General features: G+C 34.4%; 1 protein-coding gene across 20 annotated transcripts in view; it reads left to right on the top strand.

Annotated features, from left to right (window-relative positions):
* The window catches only part of shank3a (SH3 and multiple ankyrin repeat domains 3a), a 323,493-nt gene that overhangs the window by 607 nt on the left and 297,977 nt on the right, over positions 1-24,909 (top strand). For 11 of the 20 annotated variants that reach the window (XR_009267007.1, XR_009267008.1, XR_009267006.1 and 8 more), the window contains exon 1: positions 20,177-20,327. Coding sequence is in view for 3 of the 20 variants with exons in the window: in XM_058751767.1 (XP_058607750.1) it covers positions 20,325-20,327 (3 nt within the window). In the remaining 17 variants the exon portion in view is untranslated. The other 9 variants (XM_058751768.1, XM_058751757.1, XM_058751778.1 and 6 more) reach the window with 5 other exon arrangements.

The raw sequence follows: 24,909 nt of genomic DNA, 5'->3' as shown, positions 1-24,909 counted from the left end.
TGCTGGGTGTTTCTAAATCATGCAATCAAAATGATCCCCCTGACCTAACCCCACCCCTAAACCTACCGCCACTATGACGTCAGCCAATCAAGTAACATGGTCAAAAAACGCCCCGATCTGGTAACTCCCATTACTTTGCTGCAGAGACCTATACTTGAACCAATGGTGTGAGTTTGAGGCGGGACTGTCTGTTTGTCTGACCAATAGAATACAGGGGGTGTGGTCAAAGTTTAGCTTGTTAGCAAGTCACTTGGTCAATTGTATACATGTACATTTTGTACTGTTTTTTTATTTTTCTTCTTTTTTTACTGTATGTAATACTTTTATTCAGAAAAGATGCATTAAACTGATCAAAAGTGACAGTAAAGTGACATTTCTAATGTGACAAAAAATCACAAACAAATGCTGTTCTTTTCAACTTTCTATTTTTCTCCTGAAAAAGAAAAGTGTTTTCCACAAAAATATTAAGCAGCACAGCTGTTTTGATGGTAAAAACTGTATTTTTAATCAAAATAAATGCAGCATTAGTGATGTCTTTCAAAAGCATTAAAAATAGTACTTTTGAATGGTAGTGTATTTATAATTTCACTGTACAACTGCATTCTATTTGCATAATTTGCAATTGGAGCATGCAATTGATGGAATACTCCATTGCACATAAAAGAAACGTGAATTTAATACACAACTTATTGTGATATGTGTAAAGCATGAAGCAAAAATGAGTGTCTAATCTAAATGCAGATAAATGGAAGTAATTAGAAGCAATTTAAGTAATAAATTAGCTGGAGTACAGTAAAGAAGAATGGATAATTATGATATTCTGAAATTACGCGGGGTGTGATTATCTGTAAATGAGTGTTGAGAATGTTTTGGTTTTGTAATTAACAGGTCAAAGATGTGACCATCAGGAGGGAGGGAACCATACTGGGATCTAACAGTCGTGGTCCTGATGCTGCTGAGCCCACTGGTGTGAGAACCCGTGACTTCTGGAGGAATCGATGGCTTTGTGTGGCTGATGTCCTCAGAGACTCTGGTAAGTGTTACCACACTGGTCTTTTCAGCAGCGCTCGGATGGAACCCAAACCATGAAGTGATGCAACATGACTGGATACTGTCGACATTTATGATGCTGAACAAATATTCATGACCCAAGTGAATGTGCTTTCTTTAGGCTTGAGTATATTAGGCTTTAGGCACAAGCATAAAACACTAATTTTGAGCGGCCACTGACAGATAGTTATTTTGTTCATTCATTATGCATCAATCTGTTATTTAAATATAATTGAGTAGGCTGTTTACTGTCATTTTGGAGTAATTTGTTGCTAAACATTTAAAAAGTCTCACAAAAAACACTTTAGATTCCTTATTGCTGAAAAAGACCCTGCAGTCTGGACTTTAGATTAAATTCCAAGATGGTTTTAATTGATTTTAAATTGGCAATGATGGTAAAATCTGGTTACATTTACATGAATTTTCAGCAGTCATTACTCCAGTCTTCAGTGTCACATGATCCTTCAGAAATTATTCTAATATGTGACCTTGGACCACAAAACCAGTCATAAGTTGCACAGGTATATCTGTAGCAATAGCCAACAATACATTGTATGGGTCAAAATGATCGATTTTTCTTTTATGCCAAAAATCATTAGGATATTAAATAAAGATCATGTTCCATGAAGATATTTTGTAAATTTCCTACCATAAAAATATCAAAACTTAATTTTTGATTAGTAATATTCACTGCTAAGAACTTAATTTGGACAACTTTAAAGGTGATTTTCTCAATATTTAGATTTTTTTGCACCCTTTTTGATTCCAGATTTTCAAATAGTTTTATCTCGTCAAAATATTGTCCTATCCTAGCGAATCATACATGAATGGAAAGCTTATTTATTCAGCTTTCAGATGTTGTATAAATCTCAATTTCAAAAAATTGACCCTTATGACTGGTTTTGTGGTCCAGGGTCACATATGCTAATTTGCTGCTCAAGAAACATGTCTTATTATTATAAATGTTGAAAACAGTCCCAAAATATGAAAACAGTCATAAAAATATGAAGCAGCACAACTGTCACATTTTTCAGGATTCTGAGATCAATAGAAATTTCAAAAGAACAGCAATGATTCGTTTTTTAAATAATTAAACAAAAATTTTAACTTCTATAGTGTACTTACACCTTATTAATTTGGCAGACTTTTTTAACCACGGTGACTTAAATTTTACATTTGTCAAGTAGTTGTTTTTTTTTCTTTGGAAATCATGACTTGATGTTGGTTAAGTTGTTTATTGTTGCAGGTAGAGTGTCTTGACTTGTGGGGCAATACTAGTTGACCAACCAAAACCAGCATGCACATGCCCAAATCATGACTCATTAATAATGCTAACCAGCATTAAAAATGGTCATTCAGATGATCATTAGCTGAATCTAGTATAGGGAAGTTTGTTGTTCATCGCTCGTAGAAATGTCCCAGATATCATTCAGTCATTTGTAGGAACATGTTTTTCATTTTATAATTGTTCATTTCTAACTCCATCTTGATTTTGGATCACTAGATGGAGCCACTTCATCAGATCTAGTTGTAACCAATGTGTTCGATGAAATTACATGATCAAAAATAGCATGAGTTCTCAATCAGAGTCTGTGGCCCTTGACGATCTGTCGGCAGGCCTCTTGATTGCATAAAATCATTAGTATAACAGCAGAAACCTGCCTGGACTGTGTTGCTCCTGGTTAGTAGTTTTTGCTGATTGTTAGAATGATTGCTTAAGTCTCTGAAATCAAACTAATTAGGCAGTGCATCTTGAGGGATCAGAATTTTTATAACCAGAGTGAAACATATTTAATAGAGTCATGTGGTACTTCATGGTATTTCACTTGTACCTGAAATTCGGTGTTTCTGAATCCTGTTGTTCTATGATTTTACGCCAGTACATGCTTCAGGCTCTTACTGATATTATTTGTTTTGGGAGAGTGGCGTGATTTTCCCCACGGTGCTATGAGCACTACACTTCCTCATATTGTGGCGTAGATCCATTAGTCTAATCTCTGGCTGTAATTGGCTGGTTCTGGCACTCAGAGCGAGGTTATGCAACAAAGCCCAACAGCACACTCTTGTTAATGTTTAAAGAGTCATTTGGGTAGCAAGAGCAATTTCATCTAACTTCAGTTGCTGCTTAGCTTGGATCATTTTCTGGATCTGATTCTGATGTGCATCGGTGCTGGGATTAATATATGTGTGTGTGTGTGTGTGTGTGTGTGTGTGTGTGTGTGAGAGAGAGGGAGGCCATCTTTACATGCAGGTGTGTGTGTGTGTGTGTGTGATTATGCTCGAGTCACTGGAATCACTCATGATCAAGTGTGCTAATTTAGTGTACTTCTCTTTGCTACCAAATAAATATAATTACAGTGATTGCAAAGCCAAAGGGCTGCGCGATTAATTGAAATAAAACTGAAATTGCAATATGGCTTACCCTGATTGTCAAATCTAAAAGACTGTTATTTAAATAAATAAATAAATAAATGCTTTGTGTGTATCATTTACACATGAGCAGCTCATGATGGTGCTTACAGTAAACGAGGCTCCACACAAACTCACCTCTGCATCTGCTCTGAGTTTGGGTCACTTAACGCAACATGCGTCAAACATCTTCACAAACAAATAAAAAAGCTTTAAGGTCTCCCCTGTGGTTTTTCATCGAAAATAAATGCTTGATATATTGATGTTTAAAAATAAATACAAAACAAAATTATTTTTAAATGGTAATATTTCTATTCTGAACAAACAACAACAATCATAATATTTTTTATTATTGATATATAATTTGATAGTTTGGAAAAGAAGAATTTAAGACAGTCATAAATATTAGTATTGCAATTTTACAGTTTTAAAATAGTTCAGTAATGTAAAATTAATTTGTTTTTCTTCTGCTCATGTTTTTATTATACAATTGCATATTAAAATAGTAAATATATTTTGAACATAACATTAGCTTCAGCAGTAATAATAATTGTAATAATAATAATAATAATAATTGTTATTACCATTTTAATAGAATTCAATAGTTTGAAAATGAAGAAATTAGGACAGCCGTAAATATTAGTATTGCAATTTTACGGTTGTACTGTATAATAAATGTATTGTTGTTTTCTTAAATACTCTTTTTCATTATACAGTAAAATATTACATGGTAATATGTCTAATTATGAACATAATAATAATATACAATTATGTTAATTATAATAATAATTTTAAATATATTTCTATTTAATTTAATTTTTAATAATTGTTATTTTTTGTTATAAGGTTTCCCTTTAACTAAGATCACCTGGCAAACTAATTAACAAACCTGTCTTAGACTGATACCAGGTATATATAAGTATGTGAGAAATGAAACAAGTAAATACTTTCTTTGAAAAGCTAAAACCTGAATGTTTATTCTACTGAAATCCTAGTGATATATCACAATTTTTTTCTCCAAGTCATGCATCACCAAATGATCATGCAAGCCAAATCCCCCCTTTAGAGTAGAGCCGGTGACCTCTGTGCTGTATTTGAATCAAATTTGTATGCTAAAAAAGTTTATTTCCTGACCCTCTTCACTCTGTCTGAAGCAAACTGACAGGCTGTCTCTCTGAACGTTGGGCAGTTTGACTCCTCTGACCCCCTCAGCTCCTACCTGGGGGGCAAATTGGAAAGACTACAAAGTCCAAACCATGACCCACCTCCAGATGTTACTTCATGTCCAACATCAGCTATCACCCAAATTAAACGCACCATCTGCCTGTATAGACAGCTTCATTAGCTTTCTGGATGGGATTCAGTTCCCATCGTCCGTTTTCTCTGCCGGGCGTTTGCCACTGCTATCGTGTTTATTGAACATTCAGAGTCAGCGAACGGTTAGAAGTCTCTGGATTCCTGCGGAGGTTATTGTGCATGTCTGCTGACTAGTGTCAAGAGGAAAATTTTCTCATAAATTAGCCGCCCATAATGAGAAGTGCTCCAAGCACATGATACACAGAGGGTAATCTGCTCTCAGACCACCAACACTATCAATCACCACAAGCTTTTCTGGCACTTTTTACTTAAACTGTACTGGCGGTTCTGTGGGACATTAATTGCATCAGATGGTTATGCCATTTTGTACTTTGATTACACAGCAGCGTTGTGGTGCTTGCATGGTACTCCTGGGTTGATTTCAATACTATGGTACTATGTACCATTACTGCAAAAATATATTTATATCATATTATTCAGTGAAGGCAACATTTTTAGTGGTGTTTGCTAACAAGCAAGTAATTTTACTATTGTTCATACTGAGTGTTGGTGATCTGAACAAAATATTACAAACAGACTGTTTAGCTTGTGCAGTTCGTGCTACTGCTGTGAATGCATATACCTTCATACCTTGTTTGTCTTGTTAAGGAGTGATGTGCTGTTCATTTTGTACTATAAATCCCATAGACCTACATTACAGGAAAGACACTGAGACTTTAAGTGAGCTCTTCTGCTAGTAAGCAGCCACCTATCAACCACCCCCTAGCAACGGCACAGCAACACCCTGACTGTGAGTTTTGCACAGACCCTACTCATATTTTCTTCAGAAAATGTAAAAATGTAGTGCTTTTGCTGTTATGGTTCAGGTAGGGATGAGTGAACAGGAGAGATGAGCTCGGTTCCCCCCTCAAAGCCTGACAGACCCACAGAGAGGCTATTAGCAAACCGAATAAAGAAGTATGAAATGGCATTAGCTGTATCCCACAGCAAACTCTCTACTCTTTCACTAGATCTTTTAAGCCATAAGCCACACTCACTCTTACACTCTCTTGGGGAGTCTTGGAAGGTAATCCATGACTTTCTTGAGCTGCGTCAACATGACGTCTCGCTACTTGTGCTGGAAGGGTTTCCCTTATTATTGTCGTTAAAAAATCATTGTAGAAGATGCATAAACTGTGAGCTATAATGAAAGCTTATATAACAAGTGTTTGTATACCAAAACATCTTGTCAGGCATGTTTAGAACAACAATCATTAGATGATATTAAAAGACTCTTTAAGAATCACAGTGCTGTCCTCAATAACTAATTAATTGTAATTTTAATTATTTACCAATCTTTGCTACTACTTTTCAAACCACTATTTGTTAGCAAGCATTTATTTAATAAAATTTAGTATAATCATTATTCTTTTATATATTTGAATAAGTAGAGGTAAGAAAAATGTGGGTTCTATTTTACAAAGATATATCTAACGCTGAATAAAACTGAAACATTTCATGCAGAATTTACATTTACATTTAGTCATTTAGCAGACGCTTTTATCCAAAGCGACCTACAAATGAGGACATTTTTGACATTTTTATTTTCACAAGTTATTTATAACATTAAAGTAGACACTTTACTTGCATTTAATATGCTTTTTATGTATATAAAATCACTTTTGTCAATTTAATTTGATGTGAACACCAAAATGGGACGTCTTGTCTTTGCCCATTGGCTGACAGAACAGGTGTTTGTTTGCGCTGGCCTGTCGCTCTTGTGTGATTTGGATTGTTAGATTAGTGGGTCAGTCTTTGACCTCGATCCTTTTCATCTCGGTGCATCTAAACTCTCACAAACACGCACACTTCCATTCACAAAAATGGACTGTGTCCAAACACCGAGAGGCTGCTGTAATGAATCAAGTCAAGTCACCTTTATTTATATAGCGCTTTTAACAATACAGATTGTGTCAAAGCAACTTTCCAATATCAAAATAGGAAAATAGTGTGTCAATTCAGTTCACAAGTATTGTCTAACCGGTGCTTTATCATCCTGTGGCAAAGCGGCACTTGTAATCAGAGGTGTCATGGTGTAGCTTGTGTTTTTCACCCTTGCTCAATAATGTAAAATGACAAGATCAAACACTCAATTTTCAGTTAAAGGCATTTCATTATTGAATTCAATAATGTCACCGTCCAGCTCAGTTCAGTTCTAATAGTATTTTTGCAATCAAGTCGACGATATTGCTGGAAATGAAGTGTCCCCAACTAAGCAAGCCAGAGGTGACAGCGGCAAGGAACTAAAACTCCATCGCTGACAGAATGGAGAAACCAGGCTCAGTCGGGGGGCCAGTTCTGCTCTGACCAGACCATCTCCAATGACTGTTGTTGTAAGTGTTACTTGTCTCTTGTTGGGTGTGAACAGCATGTTGTGTGTGTTCTTAGTTGATATGAGCAATGACTGTCATCCTTTTGTGGCTTTCTTGCCCCTGTGATTCTTCAAATACCAGTTCACACTGCATGATTGTCAAAATCATCGGATCATCGTTGTTTTCACACTGCATGACTATCTGGGGTAGCATTCAGTTGCTGCTGTGTTCACATTGCATGACAGGAGGTTACACACTGCATGACTTTACAATAGGAAGAATCGCCGAAAACTATGTCTGGTCCGCAAACTATGTTTCACAATCAAACGCACGTGAGAAGTGATAAGGAAATAACGCAAGATCACGCTGATATTGTGGTATATAATAAGTCCTCCCTGAACAAACAGTAACAAAGATGACTTCGTAACATAGCCTACTTCAAATTTTTATATACACACATCTAAGTACTTGAAAGTGAAACCAACGTTTTGTGCATTTTATAATGAGCTTGTCTACAAAAGCCCTCAAAGTGATGAAAAAGAAAAATGCAATAAATCTTTTGTCCTTTATAGAAGAATATGATTTACAGGAAAAAACCCTAGCCCCTTTTATGTTAAATTTTTTTTTTATTGTGTATATATATATTATCTGCAAATTAAAATAGATATCATTATTATCTGCATTTTCACTCTTAATTTTTATTTATTTATTTTCAGAACTTTTAAAACTGTATATTTTTAAACAGTTAGTTTATTTATTTTTCATTTTCATTTTTAAATTTATTGTTACTTTTGTTGTATGTATGGTTACATTTTTGTTTTTATGGTTTAGCATACAGGTTAAAATAATTATTTTATATATATATTTATGTAACAATATTTCAACAAGTGGCCACCATGAGATTTGGACCTTTCTCATCTTTTTGTAGACTACAGATTATGGTCGCTTGTTTTCATCTCATTTGGGTGTATAATTTCAAACAAATTAATTTTTAAGTGGAAAAATGTCAACACACTAAATTTACATACTGATGTACCATTACTTCGGGAACACGGTGTGTATGCTAGCTAGATCACAGATAATGGATTCTAATTAAAAACATTAAAATCTTCATTACATGCAGCATGAAAAATTGTTTAGAAGTTAACATGACTCTAATTTTTGTAAGAACGAGACCAAACAACACCACACATACTCACAGACACAATGTGAGTGGATGGACAACTTGAGGTCAACAGGTCCGCTGGAGTTGAATATTATTAATAACTCAAAGTCACCCTTCCTGTAAATAACTCTGCCAGCATCTATTATCTTGAACGCCAGCATCTATTATCTTTAACTGTTTGTCATTCTGCTCGTCTGATCGCAGAAAACCCTTGCTTTCTTCCATTTCCATATTAATGGAAACAAGTATTGTCTAACCGGAGCTTTATCATCCTGTGGAAAAGCGGCACTTGTAATCAGAGGTGTCATGGTGTAGCTTGTGTTTTTCACCCTTGCTCTCTCCCTATTTTCTTTCCTTTTGATTGTTTTATTTATTTATTTAGTACTGTTTTTTTTTTTTTTTTGTCTACTCATCCTTTTATGACCATAGTCTCATTAGTATGACACTGGTATTATATAGAGGATAACCTTTACTCTTTCAAGGATGTGTTTTTCTCTCCACATGTCTCCCTTCATTATTCATAGTGCTTTTACCTGTATGTGTGTGTGTGTGTGAGAGATAGAGAGCATATCTTGATCTTCACCCTCTTTGAGCTGAAAGAGATCAGATCTGTGGTGAATTACTGATATGATACTGTATCACATCGGCCTTCACTCTTATTCTCCAAGCGACTGTACAGAATTGTAAAACCAGACAGATTATTAGTCGATACTTAGCTTTTCTTCCTCTTCTCAGATGAGAATGTAATTGGCTGTGAGATTGGTTAATTGACTTTCATTGACTGTGTCTGAGGGACGCGGATGTGTAATTTTAGTTTGAACTAAACCAGCATTTAAAAGTTTCTAGGTTGAATTATCCATATGTAGCTTTTGTATTAACATTTATTCATCCAGAGCAGCTTACAAATCGGGGAAATACAAGCACAAGGCATTTATCTTAGAGAGCCAATGATTTTTTAAGCAGTGCATTGCATTTTATCAAATGTAGACCAAGTAGAAAGATTGAAATAGTATTTTATTTGTAACATCATAACTACATTAATTAACATGAACTAACTTTGAGCAATAGTTCTACAGCTTTTAATCATTTTAGTTAAGGTTAATCTTTATAATTACTAATACATGTTTAAGATCAAAAAGGTGTTTGTTAACTTCAGTTAATGCACTGTGAATTACTGTATCATGAACATGAATATTTATATTAATTTATATTAAGTTGACAGGTTAATTAATGCTGTAAAAATATATTGTTCATTGTTAATGCATTAATCTTAACAAATGAGATCTTATTGTAAAGTGTTACCATATTTTCTTGTAAAACATACTTTGGTAGTTTTGAAAAAACAATTTTTAATGGTTTATGTATGCATATGTATGCATGTACATATACATTTGTGTGTGTATATATATATATATATATATATATATATGCACATACATATATATTTATTAATTCACTGTTAAATAATGCATCAAATACCATATTGGTGTGATATGTGGCATTTTTTTGTTTTTTTTGTTAGGTCAGACAGGGTTTTCTGTTTTGTTGTGGGCAGACAGGTTGTTTATGTTGTTTGTGGTTATGTAGAAACTGTTTTTTAAAATCTAGTATCTAAAAATGTCCAGTATTAATCTGAAGTCTATATTACAACCACTGGACTGCAATATTATAGTAGAAGAAAAGCCACAAACCATGGAGGATGTCGGTGTTCCAGTCTCCTCACTGTGAATGGAAAGTGAAACCGGAGTCAGGAAGTTATGGAGACGAATAGATGTGGCTTGTTAATCTTTTTAATGAACATATGCTGCTCTCCTCCTATTGCTAATTTCTGTCTGACTCTCATCCTGTGCTTATGTGTTTGTGAAAGAGGAGAAATGGAGAGAGAGAGAGATTTCAGCAACAGGACTAAGCTCATTACGAGCAGCAGAGCAGAACACTGGGATATGTCTCTGCTCATCCTCTACAGTCCAGAGAGATGGCTGAAGCAGTAAACACACACACACACACACACACACACACTGGTACGTCGATCATTATGAGGACTTTTCATAGGCATAATAGTTTTTGTACTTAGCTAATCATATTTTCCATCCCCTAAACATAACTCTTGCAGGAAACATTCTGCATTTAGCCAGCTGATTATGGGGACAACTGGATGCCCTGTATAATGAATTATGAATCATAATATATTTTTATATGAAGGCTATAGAGAGAGAGAAAGAGAGAATAATATCAAAATTATAATGTGATGTAATGGGAGGTTTTTACTAAAGCTTTCTTTATCTGTGGACCTAAATATAAACATTCCAAAAGGGACATGCATGTATTAGTGAATTTTGTTTTTGGCCAAGCAAAGTTGGCTATTTGGCTGTCACAGAAATATAAGATTGTTGGAATGGGACAGACTGATGTTATGTTGATTTTTAGGGGTTTGATAAAATCATGTTTAAAGGTTGAATTTGCTTTTTATAATTTAATAATGGATATATAGACCTTTAAAACATGTGGGGCATTAATAACAGTGTGAAGTTGATTGACATTTATGTATGATAATGAATTATGAATTTTTATTTATTTATTTAATTATTATTTTTTTTAATATAAAAATGTTTCTTGAGTTTTATAATATCAGTTTTTGACTTTTCCTATATTTCTTTTTAATATACCTGTACAATATATCTTGATCCTTTGAAAGAAAAAAAATTACAGATAATTTTTTTTCTGGTGAATAAAGAGATCAAAGTCAAAGTCTGTCTCTCTCTCTCTCTCTCTCTAAAACCAAAGAGAAAGAAAAAAATGTTTATAAATTATATTTATTATACACATAATAAATGAATTATACACATTATGTTATGATATATTATTGATGATATAGAAATATATTTTTATATTTTTTTATGTTCTGTGTGTGTGTGTGTGTGTGTTTGTGACCTGTTCTGGCAAAATAAGTTGCAATGAGCACATTTTTAAAATGGAGTTCTTTTTAATTTCGCAATCTCCATTAAAAAACCTTCAAAAATGATGTATGATTTGTTGGAATAAAAAAAATGACTGAGCTACACCCGTTTGAAGTATTTGAAGATAGAGTCAGCAAAGTCAATTTTGGGAATTTTTTCTAAAGTTTCCAAAGCAAAATCACCTAACGTTGCATCTTTCCCTCCACTTCTTTTCTTAATGATAATTACTATATTAATAATCACAATATAGCTGTTTATTACAGCGGCCTAATATATTAAGACCTACTGTAATGCACAGATCTAATGTAGAGTTACAAATCAGATGTTTTTCCTCAACAGTTAACCAGATGTTCCACTTACATTTATTATCTACTTGCATCTTACCTGTATTTGAAAACATTAATGAAGAAGACCTGCTATTTATTGCAGTGTAAGTATCTGCGGATCTTCTGTTCCTCTATTAATCTGTCTTATTCAAGTATCCCCAGCTTTCATTTTCTCTTGCCTTCTCTTTCTCACTGTATCCTAAAGCGGCCTCATCTGAGAATCAATTACCCTTCCACTGCTAGCAATGCTGATTCAATTTCTACCTGTCCAACTCGATAACAGCAATCGTCCCCTTGTTCCCCTTGCCCCATTCTCCTTGCTGTTCAACATTTCACCCTTTTCACCCAATTTCTCATTCACTCCATCTTCAGGTGTCAGTATGAAAGGTTCAAGCATTTCTGTAAACATTAGCATAGCGGCAAGTGGCGTTGCCATTGTAACAGTTGGGATTGTTAGCATAACGCTGTCAGTTTTCTGTTCTGCAGGTTAGCGTGCTGTGGAATAGTAAAACAAAACACACACACACACACACACACACAGTGGGACGTGAGGGAAATGTGTATTCTCTAATGCTGGTGGATTCGAGAACAGAGGAATAGAAATGTGCTTCTCTAGGGAACTCTGAAGGGGAAAACAAACACCTTGACAAGAAATGATTGGATTGTGTTTGTGATTATAAGAGTGTGAAAGATTCTCCGATGTTTACTAGCCGTGCTCAGACTGACACAGAGTCTCAGACAGGAAATGGAACCAAAGACATGTCAACTTTTTTCCGCTCTACTTGTAAATGACCTTTTTACAGAGTCTCTGAACAGATGATCAGTGTGTGTTTGTGTCTAACCTTACAAAAGGACTACAAAGACAGTACCTTGGCTCTGGGATGGTGTCAGACAGTAATACCATGGTACTTTATACCATGATTCTCTTATTACTGGTACCAGTAATATAACTTTAAACACTAATACATTTAATTGCAATTCATGTCTGAAACATTATATAAAGTTTAAGTATTATATACATGCATTTAAGTACATTCTTTAGTATAATATCTATGTAGTATAATATTTCCATAAATACTCTTTTTAAAATATGCTAAAGAGCATTTATTTTTTTCACAAAGGGTAATATGTAATACTGTGGTAAATTATAAATGGTGTTCTAAACCAAAAGTACCATGGTACTACTAGGTTTTTTTTGGGCTAAGCATTGGTATCTGTAGATTTATGGAAATGGTATTTTTAACCCCTTAACTGTCACTCACAGTTTTGAACAGAGACATTCAAACTTAAATTTTTATAATTCATGAATGAAAACATTTTGTAACATGATTTTGATGTACCATTTCCATGGTAATGCAATGTCTGATTTTAAAATGGGTTTCAAAGGATGAATTTTGAGATTTTAAGTTTTCAACTGATATATAATTTCTTATGATTTCTAATACGTGATAGAGAAAAAGGCAAAAAATAAGACTTTCTGTGACAAAGGTCAGAACTCTTGTTATGATATAGATTTTTCAGGTCCACTCTTGTCATAAATTAATCTTTTAACAAAAAAAGTGGTAAAATACCTATTTAGGAGTCTTAGACCTTTCCAACGATATATATAGTTTGTCATGATTAGATTAGGATTTAATTGTAAAATAGGGAAGTAAACGTAGGTGTCCCACAGGGGGGACGGTGACAGTTAAAAGGTTAAGTGCCTTGGCATATTGTGTAATTCCATGGTAAATGAATGTAGTAATCATTCATCTTTTTTTGCACGATATACTCAATGAAGGGGTGTGTTTGAAGTGACAGGATTAATTTTTAATTGAGTGGGCATTACATGTTGTTGCACACACTGTGGTGTATCTGTGTGCCCACAGGGATCATGAAATGTGAGTGTGTGTGTGAAATTCTCTATACGGTAAATGGTGTTTATTATGAGATTATCTCCCTCTCCATGGTACTTCATTCACACTCACAGCATGTTTCAGAAGTAGATAAACATTCTGTCCTTAGGGAGAAATATCAGTCTGAGACGTCTGAGCAAGCCACAGGAGGTCTTCAGCGGGTATTTTAAAGCCATTTCTTCACCAAAAACTAATAATTGCACGTAAACCCAAAACACAAAACACAAAAATATCATAATTAGCAGTGAATTCCTTTGAATTCTATGCTAATTGATTGTATTGATCATAATAAATGTTCATATTTACAATAATTGTGCAGTCTGCTTTCATTGCCACTAGTTCGTCGGCGTTGGCTTGGTGTGTTCCGGACTGTTTACTTCATGTTTATGAGTGGGTAAATCGATGATACTAACAGACAAGTGCAAAACAAGGCATCTTTGTTAAAGCTTCTACAGACAGCACCAAAGAAATGAGTGGCAAAATGATGTCGATTGTGCTTGGAATTTCCACCACATGTTTCACTGACATAAATCAGAAAACAAAGCTTGTGTACAGTTGCTCATGGATGTCTGGTTTCTTTCCTGCTAAATGCCTAAGCAAAGCTATTTATTCAAGTTATAACACATATTATGTTTACATAATTTAATAGTAAGTAAGTACATTTGATTTATATGTCTTAAAATGATAAAATTATATTACGTTTTTTTTTACATTTTAGATGTTTTTTTTTATTATTATTATTTTAGGCCTAAATTATGCATTTAGGCTGAATTATGTATTTATTTATTTTTTAATTAAGTGCTTATTTTCATAGCCTGCATCACTTATTAAACTTATTAGACTGTAGTAAATTATTGTGCATAAAGACAGATTGACTAGCATTATCATTTCCATTAATGACTTTATGTCCCCATAGTAATGGTCAGGGGTCTGAGTGTATATTAACTGGGTCATGGTAGGTTAACATTAAGGTTGCACTGGTATGAATTGCTCTCTCAGGGGTGTTTGAGCTGTGGGTCAAAGGTTAGACAGAGTCTGTGAACTGTCTTAGGTCATTGAACCGCTGTTCTTGAGTTCATGACATCTCAGGACTCAGGAGAGGCATCTAAAAGGACGCTTCTCTCTCTCTCTCTCTTTCCATTGCATCATGCATATTTTATTCCATCCTTTTCTGCTCTGTTTGAAGTCAAACGTGTCTGACAGCGGTAGGCTTTGACCCCATACCTGCAAAACGTCTGCCTGAAACCATTCTCACACACACATAATGTAAAATGCTAATTTGAAATGATAGCAATGCATTTTATGTTTCTTCATGTTTTAGCATCAGTGTAAATAGGTTTGTTAAACGTTTCTCTGTATAGATATTAACTTTATTCCTCAAAGGTGGTAAAATACAAGTTTATTGCATATTAATTGGAAACTTTTATGTGTGGGTGCACAAAACAGTTTGTGCTTGTTTCTATTATAATATTAAACAGTTTTAAGTGGCAATATTTATGCCGCAAAGACCTTGCCTCTCCTCCGTTGTCATTGTGACCTAACATGCGTCTAGGGAATAGTATCACCTCCTGTTAAAGTTTTATGCGTCTCATTTCAGGGTTATGACAGTCCATAAAGTTCTGCATGCTGTAAAATTACTGTCCAGCAGACACATGGACGTTGATTAGCAGCTAATTCCTTCGAGATTTTCCTATGGGGTTTTATAATGTTTTTTTATTTATTTATTTTTTTTATAATAAATAAATCCTGTGGTAAACATAATTTGATGATGCTTTGACGTTTTGTTGTACAACATAACAGCACACACTGACATCCCAAACTATCTTATCAAGTTACTTATTAGAAACATACTTTTTTCAAAAATAAACATAACTGCTTCAAAATTCACATTTTCAGTATGGGTGTGTGCAGTTTACATGGTAGAAGAAATTGTCAAAGTATCTTCACGTTATGTTTACCATTTGATTAATTTTCAATGGAAATACATAATCTTATAACAATCTGCTGTTTCACACTTTTGATTTGAATTAATTTTATGTTTAAATATTTGGTCACACTTTATATTAGGTGGCCTTAGCTACTATGTACTTGCATCAAAAAATAAGTACAATGTACTTATTGTGGTCATATTGTATTGCAAAACACTTCTGCTGTTATTGAGGTGGGATACGGGTAAGGTTAGGGACAGGTTTGGTGGTAAGTTTAAGGGTGGGTTAAGGTGTGAGGGATGGGTCAACAGTGTAATTATGAATGTAATTACATATAGGTATTTTAAAAAATATAAGTACAATGTAAAAGCATGTATGTACACAATAAGTGCATTGTACCAAATTATTATTTTAAATGTAAGTACACAGTAGTTAAGGCCACCTAATATAAAGTTAATATTTTAAAGACCAAATATTTAATTAATAGTTCATAATACTTTTTTATATTGATGTTGTATCAAATTTTGTACAGTTTTGTATTGTTTTTAAAAAGTCAGTTAGGCTCGCCAAGGCAGCATTTATTTGGTCAAAAATAGCATAAAACAGTAAAATAACTGTATTCTATTTGAATATATTCTAAAATATAATTTATAAATCATTACTCCAGCCTTCAGTGTCACATGGTCCTTCAGAAATCATTCTAATATGCTGATTTGCTGCTCAAGAAACATTTATTATCATCAATGTTGAAAATTGTCTTAATATTTTTCTGGAAACTGCTGCTTTTTCAGAATTTTTTGATGAATAGAAAATTATTATGAGAAATTCAGACTTCATTAGAATCTTTTATAACATAAATGTCTTTATACTGTTACACTTGGATCAGTTTAATGCATTCTTGCTGAATAATATTATTAATTTCCTTCAAAAAAACAAAAAACAAAAAAAATGAAAACATCTTACATATGGTAATAGTCAATAAATCATTGCTTTATTTCTAATGGATGGGGAAATAAAGACACTGAATTATCTCTGCAGTGCATCAGAAGTAGAAACATGGAAGTGATCTAGTTTGGTTGCATCACAGCTCACTTCTTGCATCTGATGTAGACAACATAGTGTAGGTGCATGAGAAAGAATAAGGTTATTTACCCATTTTATCTAAATATATTTCCGTTTGAAATTCCAGAAAAGACTAAAGATTTCTATTGATTTTTGCTTCTAATTAAAGAGTCACGCTAAATAATGGTATATAACACTGGAAAATCTAAATCAAGTGGGGCTCATGGCATTGTGGCATACAGCACTTCTTGTGCTCTGGTTGCATTTCAGCAAATTACAGTAGCAGGTCATCTGGGCATTCCATACATACTGTTCATAGTGTCCATACTGAAGTATACATAATGCATACTGCAGCAATTGCATGAGTAGTATGTCACTCCGAACACTCCCAGATAAAGGCACGGATACAAAGAGCATCTGGAAGTAAGAATGTATAATGAATGAAGGTGTACATTACCGTTCTTTCTGAGAATTCAAATTTAAGACACACTGTTCTCATTCAACACTGGCACGCATTTGTCAGCACAAACGCCATACAGTAGATATATTAACCCATATGTGACTCGGCTGAAAACTATGTGTGTGTATTTTACCCTGGATGTTGGCAGCTACTGCAGCAATTTAGCAAAGAAGGAATATAGTTGCCGCTGTTCTCTGCGTGTGTGTGTGTGTGTGTGTGGTTTGTGCTCGGGTATGGTCAAAAAGGAAGCCTATCTTCACATAACAGCAATGTGTTGACAGGTCTATTTCACTGACTGCCCCGCCATCAAAGAAAAACACTGCCACCACCTATAAACCACCCCCACCGAACGGTGTAGCCTGAGCGAGCAGGTATTGTTTTCATCCCTGACTAAGTACGGATCCTCTTACCCTGCCTGCTATCAGCTGCATACAGGAGGGCAATGTGAGCTCACAGCGGCCTGCTCACTGACCTGGGACCAGCTTCACCACTCTTTGTCAATGGGTCTCATGCTGCGGCTGATCGGCGGCTGATCGCTGCTCCACAGGTGAATAGCTCACCTCCTCCTCCACCTCCTCCCTCCCTCCTTTTCTCTGCCTCTCTTGGATGGTCACAGGAGTCAGTTAGCAGATGGAGTCGAGTTATTCCTGAACTTTGTGCTCCTGAGCTACGACCTTTTGCAACAGCAAAAGACTAACGTTCTGGATTATTCTGTTTAAACTCTGCTCGTATTCAAGGTAAAGTGTGATCTAGCATGAGATGTTGTTTCATTCAAGATGATGGTGTTTTTAAGTCTGTTTTTGTTGCATTATTGGCATTTGTTGTTATAATTTGATTTTGTTCTTTTTGGAGCATCCAGTTTGGGTCTGTTCTCCAACGAAGATCAAATGTGGTGGTGATTGTTGTGTATGATTTCTGACTTTATCTGGACAATGAAGTGCGGCAATTTTAGAAAAGACCGTAATATGCTGTTTTATAGTGCTTATAATGTAGAAAGATGTTTAGGAGAGTAAATTAGTCTTCCTTTAAAAAAACAAAAAATGTATTTAATGTTGTTGATGTATTTAAAGGTTCTTCAGATCAACACTAGTATATGTGTTCTCTAAAAAAAAAAAAAAAAAACTGTTAAAAGGAAAACAAATTAAATATTGAATTAATTATTAATTAAAACACAAAAATTAGATTTTTACTAGACCATTTGCTATTTTGAGGGAAAATAGTGTTGTGTAGGTGGTTGCATAGTCAAAACTTTTTTCTTATTTTTCAATTTGCAAGGCTATTATTTTATTTTATTTGTAATATTAATTTTATTATATATATAATATTATAATATTTAGAATATTATTTTCATTTCATTTCATTTTTTTTTTTTTTTTTTAATTTTAGAAAATTTGTAGTATTCTTTTTCCATGCAGAAGTTACTGTCACAGTGTTGGGCTATTGCTTTGTGAGCACTAAAGTAGTGTTTTTAGCCTCTTGCTATGTGGTTGCTGATTGCTCCAAGTATCTAATATATTCTGGTCTTTATATATGGCTCAGTTCACTCCTTCAATGTCAGTATATTGGATTATTTCCTTCATTTTTAATGTCCACCGGGCTTATATCATGAATTATATTGTTTAGAAAAGTAATGGTACAACAAGCTGCGCGATTTGATATATCGTTCATATCCTAAGCACAAACATTACAGGAGACAAGTTGTGTGCAAGTTTAATACTTGGGATCAAGTATGAGCAATAGTAATTGTGATGGTTGTCTTAGCAGATAAATGCAGTAAATGTTTATCGGTGTGTGTGCAGACTCAGAGCTCGTGCCCTGCGGCTGTGCCTCAGATTCTCCATCTGTTTCAATTAAAGTGAGTGCAGGACTCACTGCACTGCCGGGTTTAAATGTCACAGTGAGAGAGCTCTCACCCTGTCCACAAATAACACCACTATACAACACAAGATCTGAGCACAATGGAGCACACACTCCTAAAGAGCTCCTCGATAAATGGATTGAGAAGGTGAAACATTGCACCGATTCTTGAGACATGAGACCAAACAAAGTCATACATGCTGTTCATTTTTTAAAAGGAAACAATTCCACTTTGATATTAATCAGAGATGATCAGGAGAAGCATCATTTCAGTTTTGTTAACACTTTAAGGTTTCAGTCATTAACATTCGTTAACTAACATATGAAATAACAATAAACAATACAGCATTTATAAATGTAATTTCATGTAATTTCATCATTTGATTTTAAAAATGTGCAGGTAAAGCTGGATATGTTAACATTAGTAAATGCACTAACATGAACAAACATGAACAATTGTGTTTTTATTAACTAAATTTCCCTTTTTTGGAAATGGAGCAAATCACTTGCAACAGCAAGTTTTTACTCTTGGAATAATTTAGGTTAGTTGCAATCATGTCACATGTGGAGTGAAAAAGTGTGAAAAAATTTTCTTTATTCATTTACATTAACAAATCTGATAATGCTGTAAAAATATATTGATTGATTCATGTTACCTAATTCTTGAACTAATGTTAGCTGATGAGACATTATTGTAAAGTGTTAACCTTTGATTTACTCTGTATCAAAGCTGACATTATCACTTGTATGTACATAAATATAAAATTTATTAGAAATTTTATTTATAATACTAAATATTAAGTTTAATATACAAAAAAACAATACCACCATGTTCTGACAGAAGGTGATGAAAAAATATATGACGTTTTTAATTTTCCAAAGGTGCCTCTTTACTTCATTCCGAAGGTCTTATTATATTTCTCCTGTTATAATGTCAGAGTTTATTTATTTATTTATCTATTCAGAACTATGATGTCATTTCTATCACAACTTGGAATAAAAATGAGAATTTTATTTTAGAATTTTAGAACATTTCCCTTAAAGAGCAAAATATTTTTTTTCTGATATTTTTGGCACATTAATTGACAAACAAGGGAAAATACACATTTTATGAGAAAACAGAAGCAGCAGGTGGCTGCATGCAGACCTCTGAACATGTTGAACAGATTAATCCAAAATAAATGCTTAATGCTTTCTTTTTTTTCAATTTTGTCTGGCTTTTATTCATGGAGATTTATGAGGGTCTGATTGATCTAGATCTATTCTTTTTTCTGTCCTACATTCTGTTGTTGACTCAAACTGTTCTTGTCACTCACTGACAGAGTAAACTCAGGACTGTTTGCAGTGTGTTAATAAGTAAATGACGACTGCACACAGAAAGTAGAAAGTTTCCCATGGAAATGCATACCGTTCGCATTCTTTCTGTCTTTTTCTCATACGCGCGCACACATTAGATACATGCTTTCATCTTCAATGTCTGTACACATGTTGCATGTGCATTACTCTCCATACTCACACATGCACTCCTGGACATGTAACTGTTTTCCATGGTGAGTTTCTACTCTTTTTGTATAAAAGCAGTAGAGAGAATGATGTATATGCTGAAGTGTTTTTCTTGATGAAAAGCCTCAATTCTGATGACTTCTGATGATTTATATAAAACACACACACAATAGTTGCACAGTTCTCATTTTGATTTCTGTCTTTTCTGTTCTTTGTTGCAACCAGCGGGAAACGTAAGCCTCATGTATTTGGGCAAAAAAATTATGCTTTTTCATTGTATATGTTACGTTATTTTATTTATTGACATTTCTGTTATTTCTCGTTTCCGTTGGCTTTATTTTATTTTGTTTTATTATTTTTATTTTACTTTAATTATTTTAATTGAATTTTCGTCTTTTGCATCTGCTTTATTTATTTATTTATTTATTTTTTGCATCGCCATTATTCTGTTCTAGCAGATTTGAGGAGAGGAAATGATCAGAAGAGACAAGAAACTACATTGAAACCTTAACCTCAAATGTTTTTGGGCTAAAAATTATGCTTTCCATCATTATTTTAAATGTTATTGATATTGCAATTATTTTATTTTATATGTTGCCATTTATTAATGTTTTGCATTATTTTATTTTAGCAAATTGAGGGGAGGGGAAGTGATAAGCAGAAAGGGGAAACTAAACTGAAGCTTTTTTTTTTATATTGACATTGCCTTTACTTATCTTTTGCATTGGCACGATTCTATTTTAGATTGAGGAATGGAAATGATCAGGAGAGAGAAAGGAGAAACTGGATTGGGAAAAGTTGCAAGCTGGATTTGAACTCCCATAACCTACATAGTGTAATTATTGAAACAATGAACAATGTGGGATGAGTTATGAAGTTTAATGCTTACGATTAGGAGTTTGTTCAAATCCCTAACTCTCATTATGAGCAATATAATAATAATAATGAGGCATTATCTTCAATGCTAATGACTAAGCATGCATCGCTAATTATTTTAGTGTTTATCATGGTGTCATAATGTCAGTATTTTCGGCATCTGCCTCAGGTTTGCTTTTATTTGCAGTGGAGTCTCTGCAGCCATGGGTCATCTTTATGAGACGCGTCCCACTAATCGTATTTAAGGCTTATTACCTCTCTCACTTTCTCCGTTTCCGTCACACACACACACACACTCACTCTCGCAGCCTGTGGTGCTGGCTTCATTAGTACTATCCGTCAGTGTTAATGTAGGAGAGGTAAATAATTGGACACAGCGCGTTTGCTGTAGATGACTTCCGCCACAGTTTTGGCTCCTTGATTAGCAGGCTAATTGCATTTTGTTGCTTTTGACGGCAATCATAGCCATTTCCAAACACTTACGAAACATCTGTCAGAATGAGGGTTAATGTGGCTTCGGCAATCATCTCGCCCGTAAACGCTACCGTTTCCTATAAACGTGTCCGGAACAACCAGATGTTTATTTGCTTTCATAATTAGAGGTTGAGGCTAAACGCATTTCTCATGCTAAAGATCTGCGAGTCGAGTCAGGCCAGCAGCGTGACAATTGTTTATTTGTCATCTTCTGTTATGTAAGGCTGGTTTCACTGTGATGTGTGTTCAATACCGAACATGCTAAATGGTCGAAAGTGAGTCTCGGACTAAATAGTTCATTGTTTTCCTTGTCTGAGGGTTTTGGTTGAAATTTAAGCTTTGCTTTGGGCAAAGGAATGTGGGAAGACCTTTGGCTATCTTTCCCATCAGCCCCTTTCTGTCTTTTAGTTCCTCATGTGCGCTGGGAATCTCAACACAGTTGGCCAGGAGCCCAAATCAAGACAATACAAAGGTAAATGGGACGCTACAGTTTTATCAGCAATTTGAAGCGGTCTGTAGAATATTTGACTGAAAAAAATACATAAATAAAAAATAAAGTAGTTTACTTTATCAATTAAATATATTTAAAACAATGATTTTTCAAATATTTATAGTATTTAGAGATGTTATGGTTTCATTTTTTCATTCTCGTTTTTAAAGACTAGAAAAAAAAATAGATTATTCTAAATTAATTGATTATTGTGTTGACACATTTTTAACAGTAAAAAAACAAATCTGAATATAGCTTTGTTGAGAAAACAAGTCAATGTTTATCAATCAACTTTTGTGCTTATTTAAATTTTATTCACATAATTTAATTGAATAATTTATCCTGGGGTTTATTCATCTAACATTAATACAGATAATGTCAACTTAATACAAAGTAAATATTTTCCAGATAATATTTTAATACTTTGGCTTCAGTACAGTAACAATATAAAAGCTAAGTTTACAACAACATTATTTCTTTTTCTCACGCTGTAAAAATTGGTCTGCATGCATAAAATGATAAATATGCTGTATGCATAACAGTTATATATCTGTTTGTTTAAAGGTGGGGTAAGTGATTTCTGGTAGCCAATTTTGACATTTGAAATCACCAAAACAAACACGCACCTACCCCAAAAGGGTCTCGCCCACTGATCTATATATAATGTTCTCTATTATAGATCAGTGGTCTCGCCCCTATTTTGATAGCTCCGCCCCACACATACATACGACAACGATTAGTTCTTTGAAACAAAGCAAAACCAATGTTACTCAAAGCAACCTCTGCATCCGTTACTCCAATGTTACTCCAAAAACAAAGCAACCTCTGCATCCGATCGCAGGCCTTCCCGCTCCTTGAGTTCTCTCCAGCGCTGGAAAGCTGATCCGATATTTACACGGGTCCTACTTCTTGCCTTATCGTAACACCGTGTTTATACCGGACGCGAGCGGCGTGGTGCAGCGCAGCGTGACAAAAAATACTATAGAACTCATTATAATCAGTGATGCTGTCTACACTGGATGGGACACGACAAATCCCCGACAGTAAACTGCTGCTGTGTTCTATTTATGACGTATTGACACAGATTTCAAATGATTTTCAACGGTTGCTTTGTCGCATCCAGTGTAGACAGGTCGCGTCCGGTGTAGACATGGTGTAAGCCTTCTTTTGTTCCACAGACGTTTTCCTCTTTTTTTCTTATTTTTTATCCGCCATCTCTATCTTTCTGTCTTCGCTCGGCTAATGTCCGTCATGTGCACTAATAAGCGCTCTCTCCTCGCATCATGAGTAGACATGCCCCTTACTGCTGATTGGCTACAAGTTTGTTTTGGTACTGGGCCTGACTCAGTTTTCTAAAGCGTTTTTGAAAAAATGCATAGCCCACCTTTAATATTGGAGGGTCCTTGGTATAAAAAAGTCTGAAAACAGTTAGGTCATGTAGGATCCTATACCATTTGTTTTCTGTTTTGTTTTGGAAATAGAGGTTGTAGAATGTTGGGCAAGGTGTATTATTTGTTTTATAAAAGCAAACAGATTTTTTGAATTTTTTTTTTTTTTTTAACCTGGCAGACCATAAAAGGGGGAGAAAAAGCACACACTGAAGGAAGGTCTCCAATTATAAATTACTTTTGAATGCTGAAATACCATTAGCATAGCATATTTTCTACAAGGCTTCAAGAGCTAACGGAATGATAGTTGGTTTTAAACAACCTTTTCCCCTGTCTCATTTGTTGTTGATTCTGATGGAAATTGATGCATAATAGTGTGAATCCAGCACGGTCACCTGTTGTATTTGTACATGCTAATGTGTTTGTCTGGAGCAAAAGCTCTTTTCATCTACAGGTCACAGCTCAACCACTGTTCAGCTCCAACACCGTGAACCGTGAAGAACGGCACAACACCAAAACCCATCTGCATTCTGTTGGTTAGAAAGCTATTTCATGCTTGCAGTTCTCTCCGCTGTGGGAGGTATGTGTATATGCAGCTAGAAAAACAATTGGTGAAGGTGTCAGGTCTGATGTTTACTGTGGTGATGGTTGTAGTTGTAGATCGGTGCACTGATATTATTGGCAAAACTCCTCTTGGAAATTTAACAACACGTGGATGATGCGCAGGGATATTACTCTGTGCTTGGTGTTAGTCTCTCAGCTGTAATTATGTTGCACATTGACGTCAACACAAACATGCTTTTAATGAGTGTGTTTAATTTTTAGAGCAGATGAGAGCTGCAGGGGCTGGATAGAGTGGTGTATACAGTATACTCAAAGGCTCACATGCATATAGGCGATAAACATTGAGACATGCGCAACCAAGATTATTCAATGAACTCTGCTCGTTTTTATCATAATTATTTTGTCTCCTGTTCTGCACTTCTCTGGCTTTATACGGTCAACTTCTTGGCTGATAGAAGACTATTAATACAGTTTTGGGTAAACAGTTAATAGGGTTTTGGGTATTAGACAACTTTGTTGACTAGTTGTTCTTTTAGCAGACAAAACAGATGTTTTTTGACAGCACCTGGCCTATTTCTGTTGTGGAAGCATTTTTATGGAGTGTTCAGAATTGCATACTATCATATTAATCATAATACTTCAGCAGGATGCAGTGTTTATACAAGTCACAGTTTGCAAAGTATTTTGTATATGATTTTATATTTATATTTTATATAAAATATGTAAATATGTACATTTTATAATTAATATATTTAATTTTATAATGACTTTTTTTCAGTTCTAATTTAAGTTTAATATTAAATTGTTAAATCAAACTAAAATTATTAAAAAAAAAAC

This window comes from Onychostoma macrolepis, chromosome 18, assembly GCF_012432095.1.
Source record: "Onychostoma macrolepis isolate SWU-2019 chromosome 18, ASM1243209v1, whole genome shotgun sequence".
NCBI classification, from domain to species: Eukaryota; Metazoa; Chordata; class Actinopteri; order Cypriniformes; family Cyprinidae; genus Onychostoma; species Onychostoma macrolepis.
This window is presented reverse-complemented; position numbering and strand designations above follow the sequence as displayed.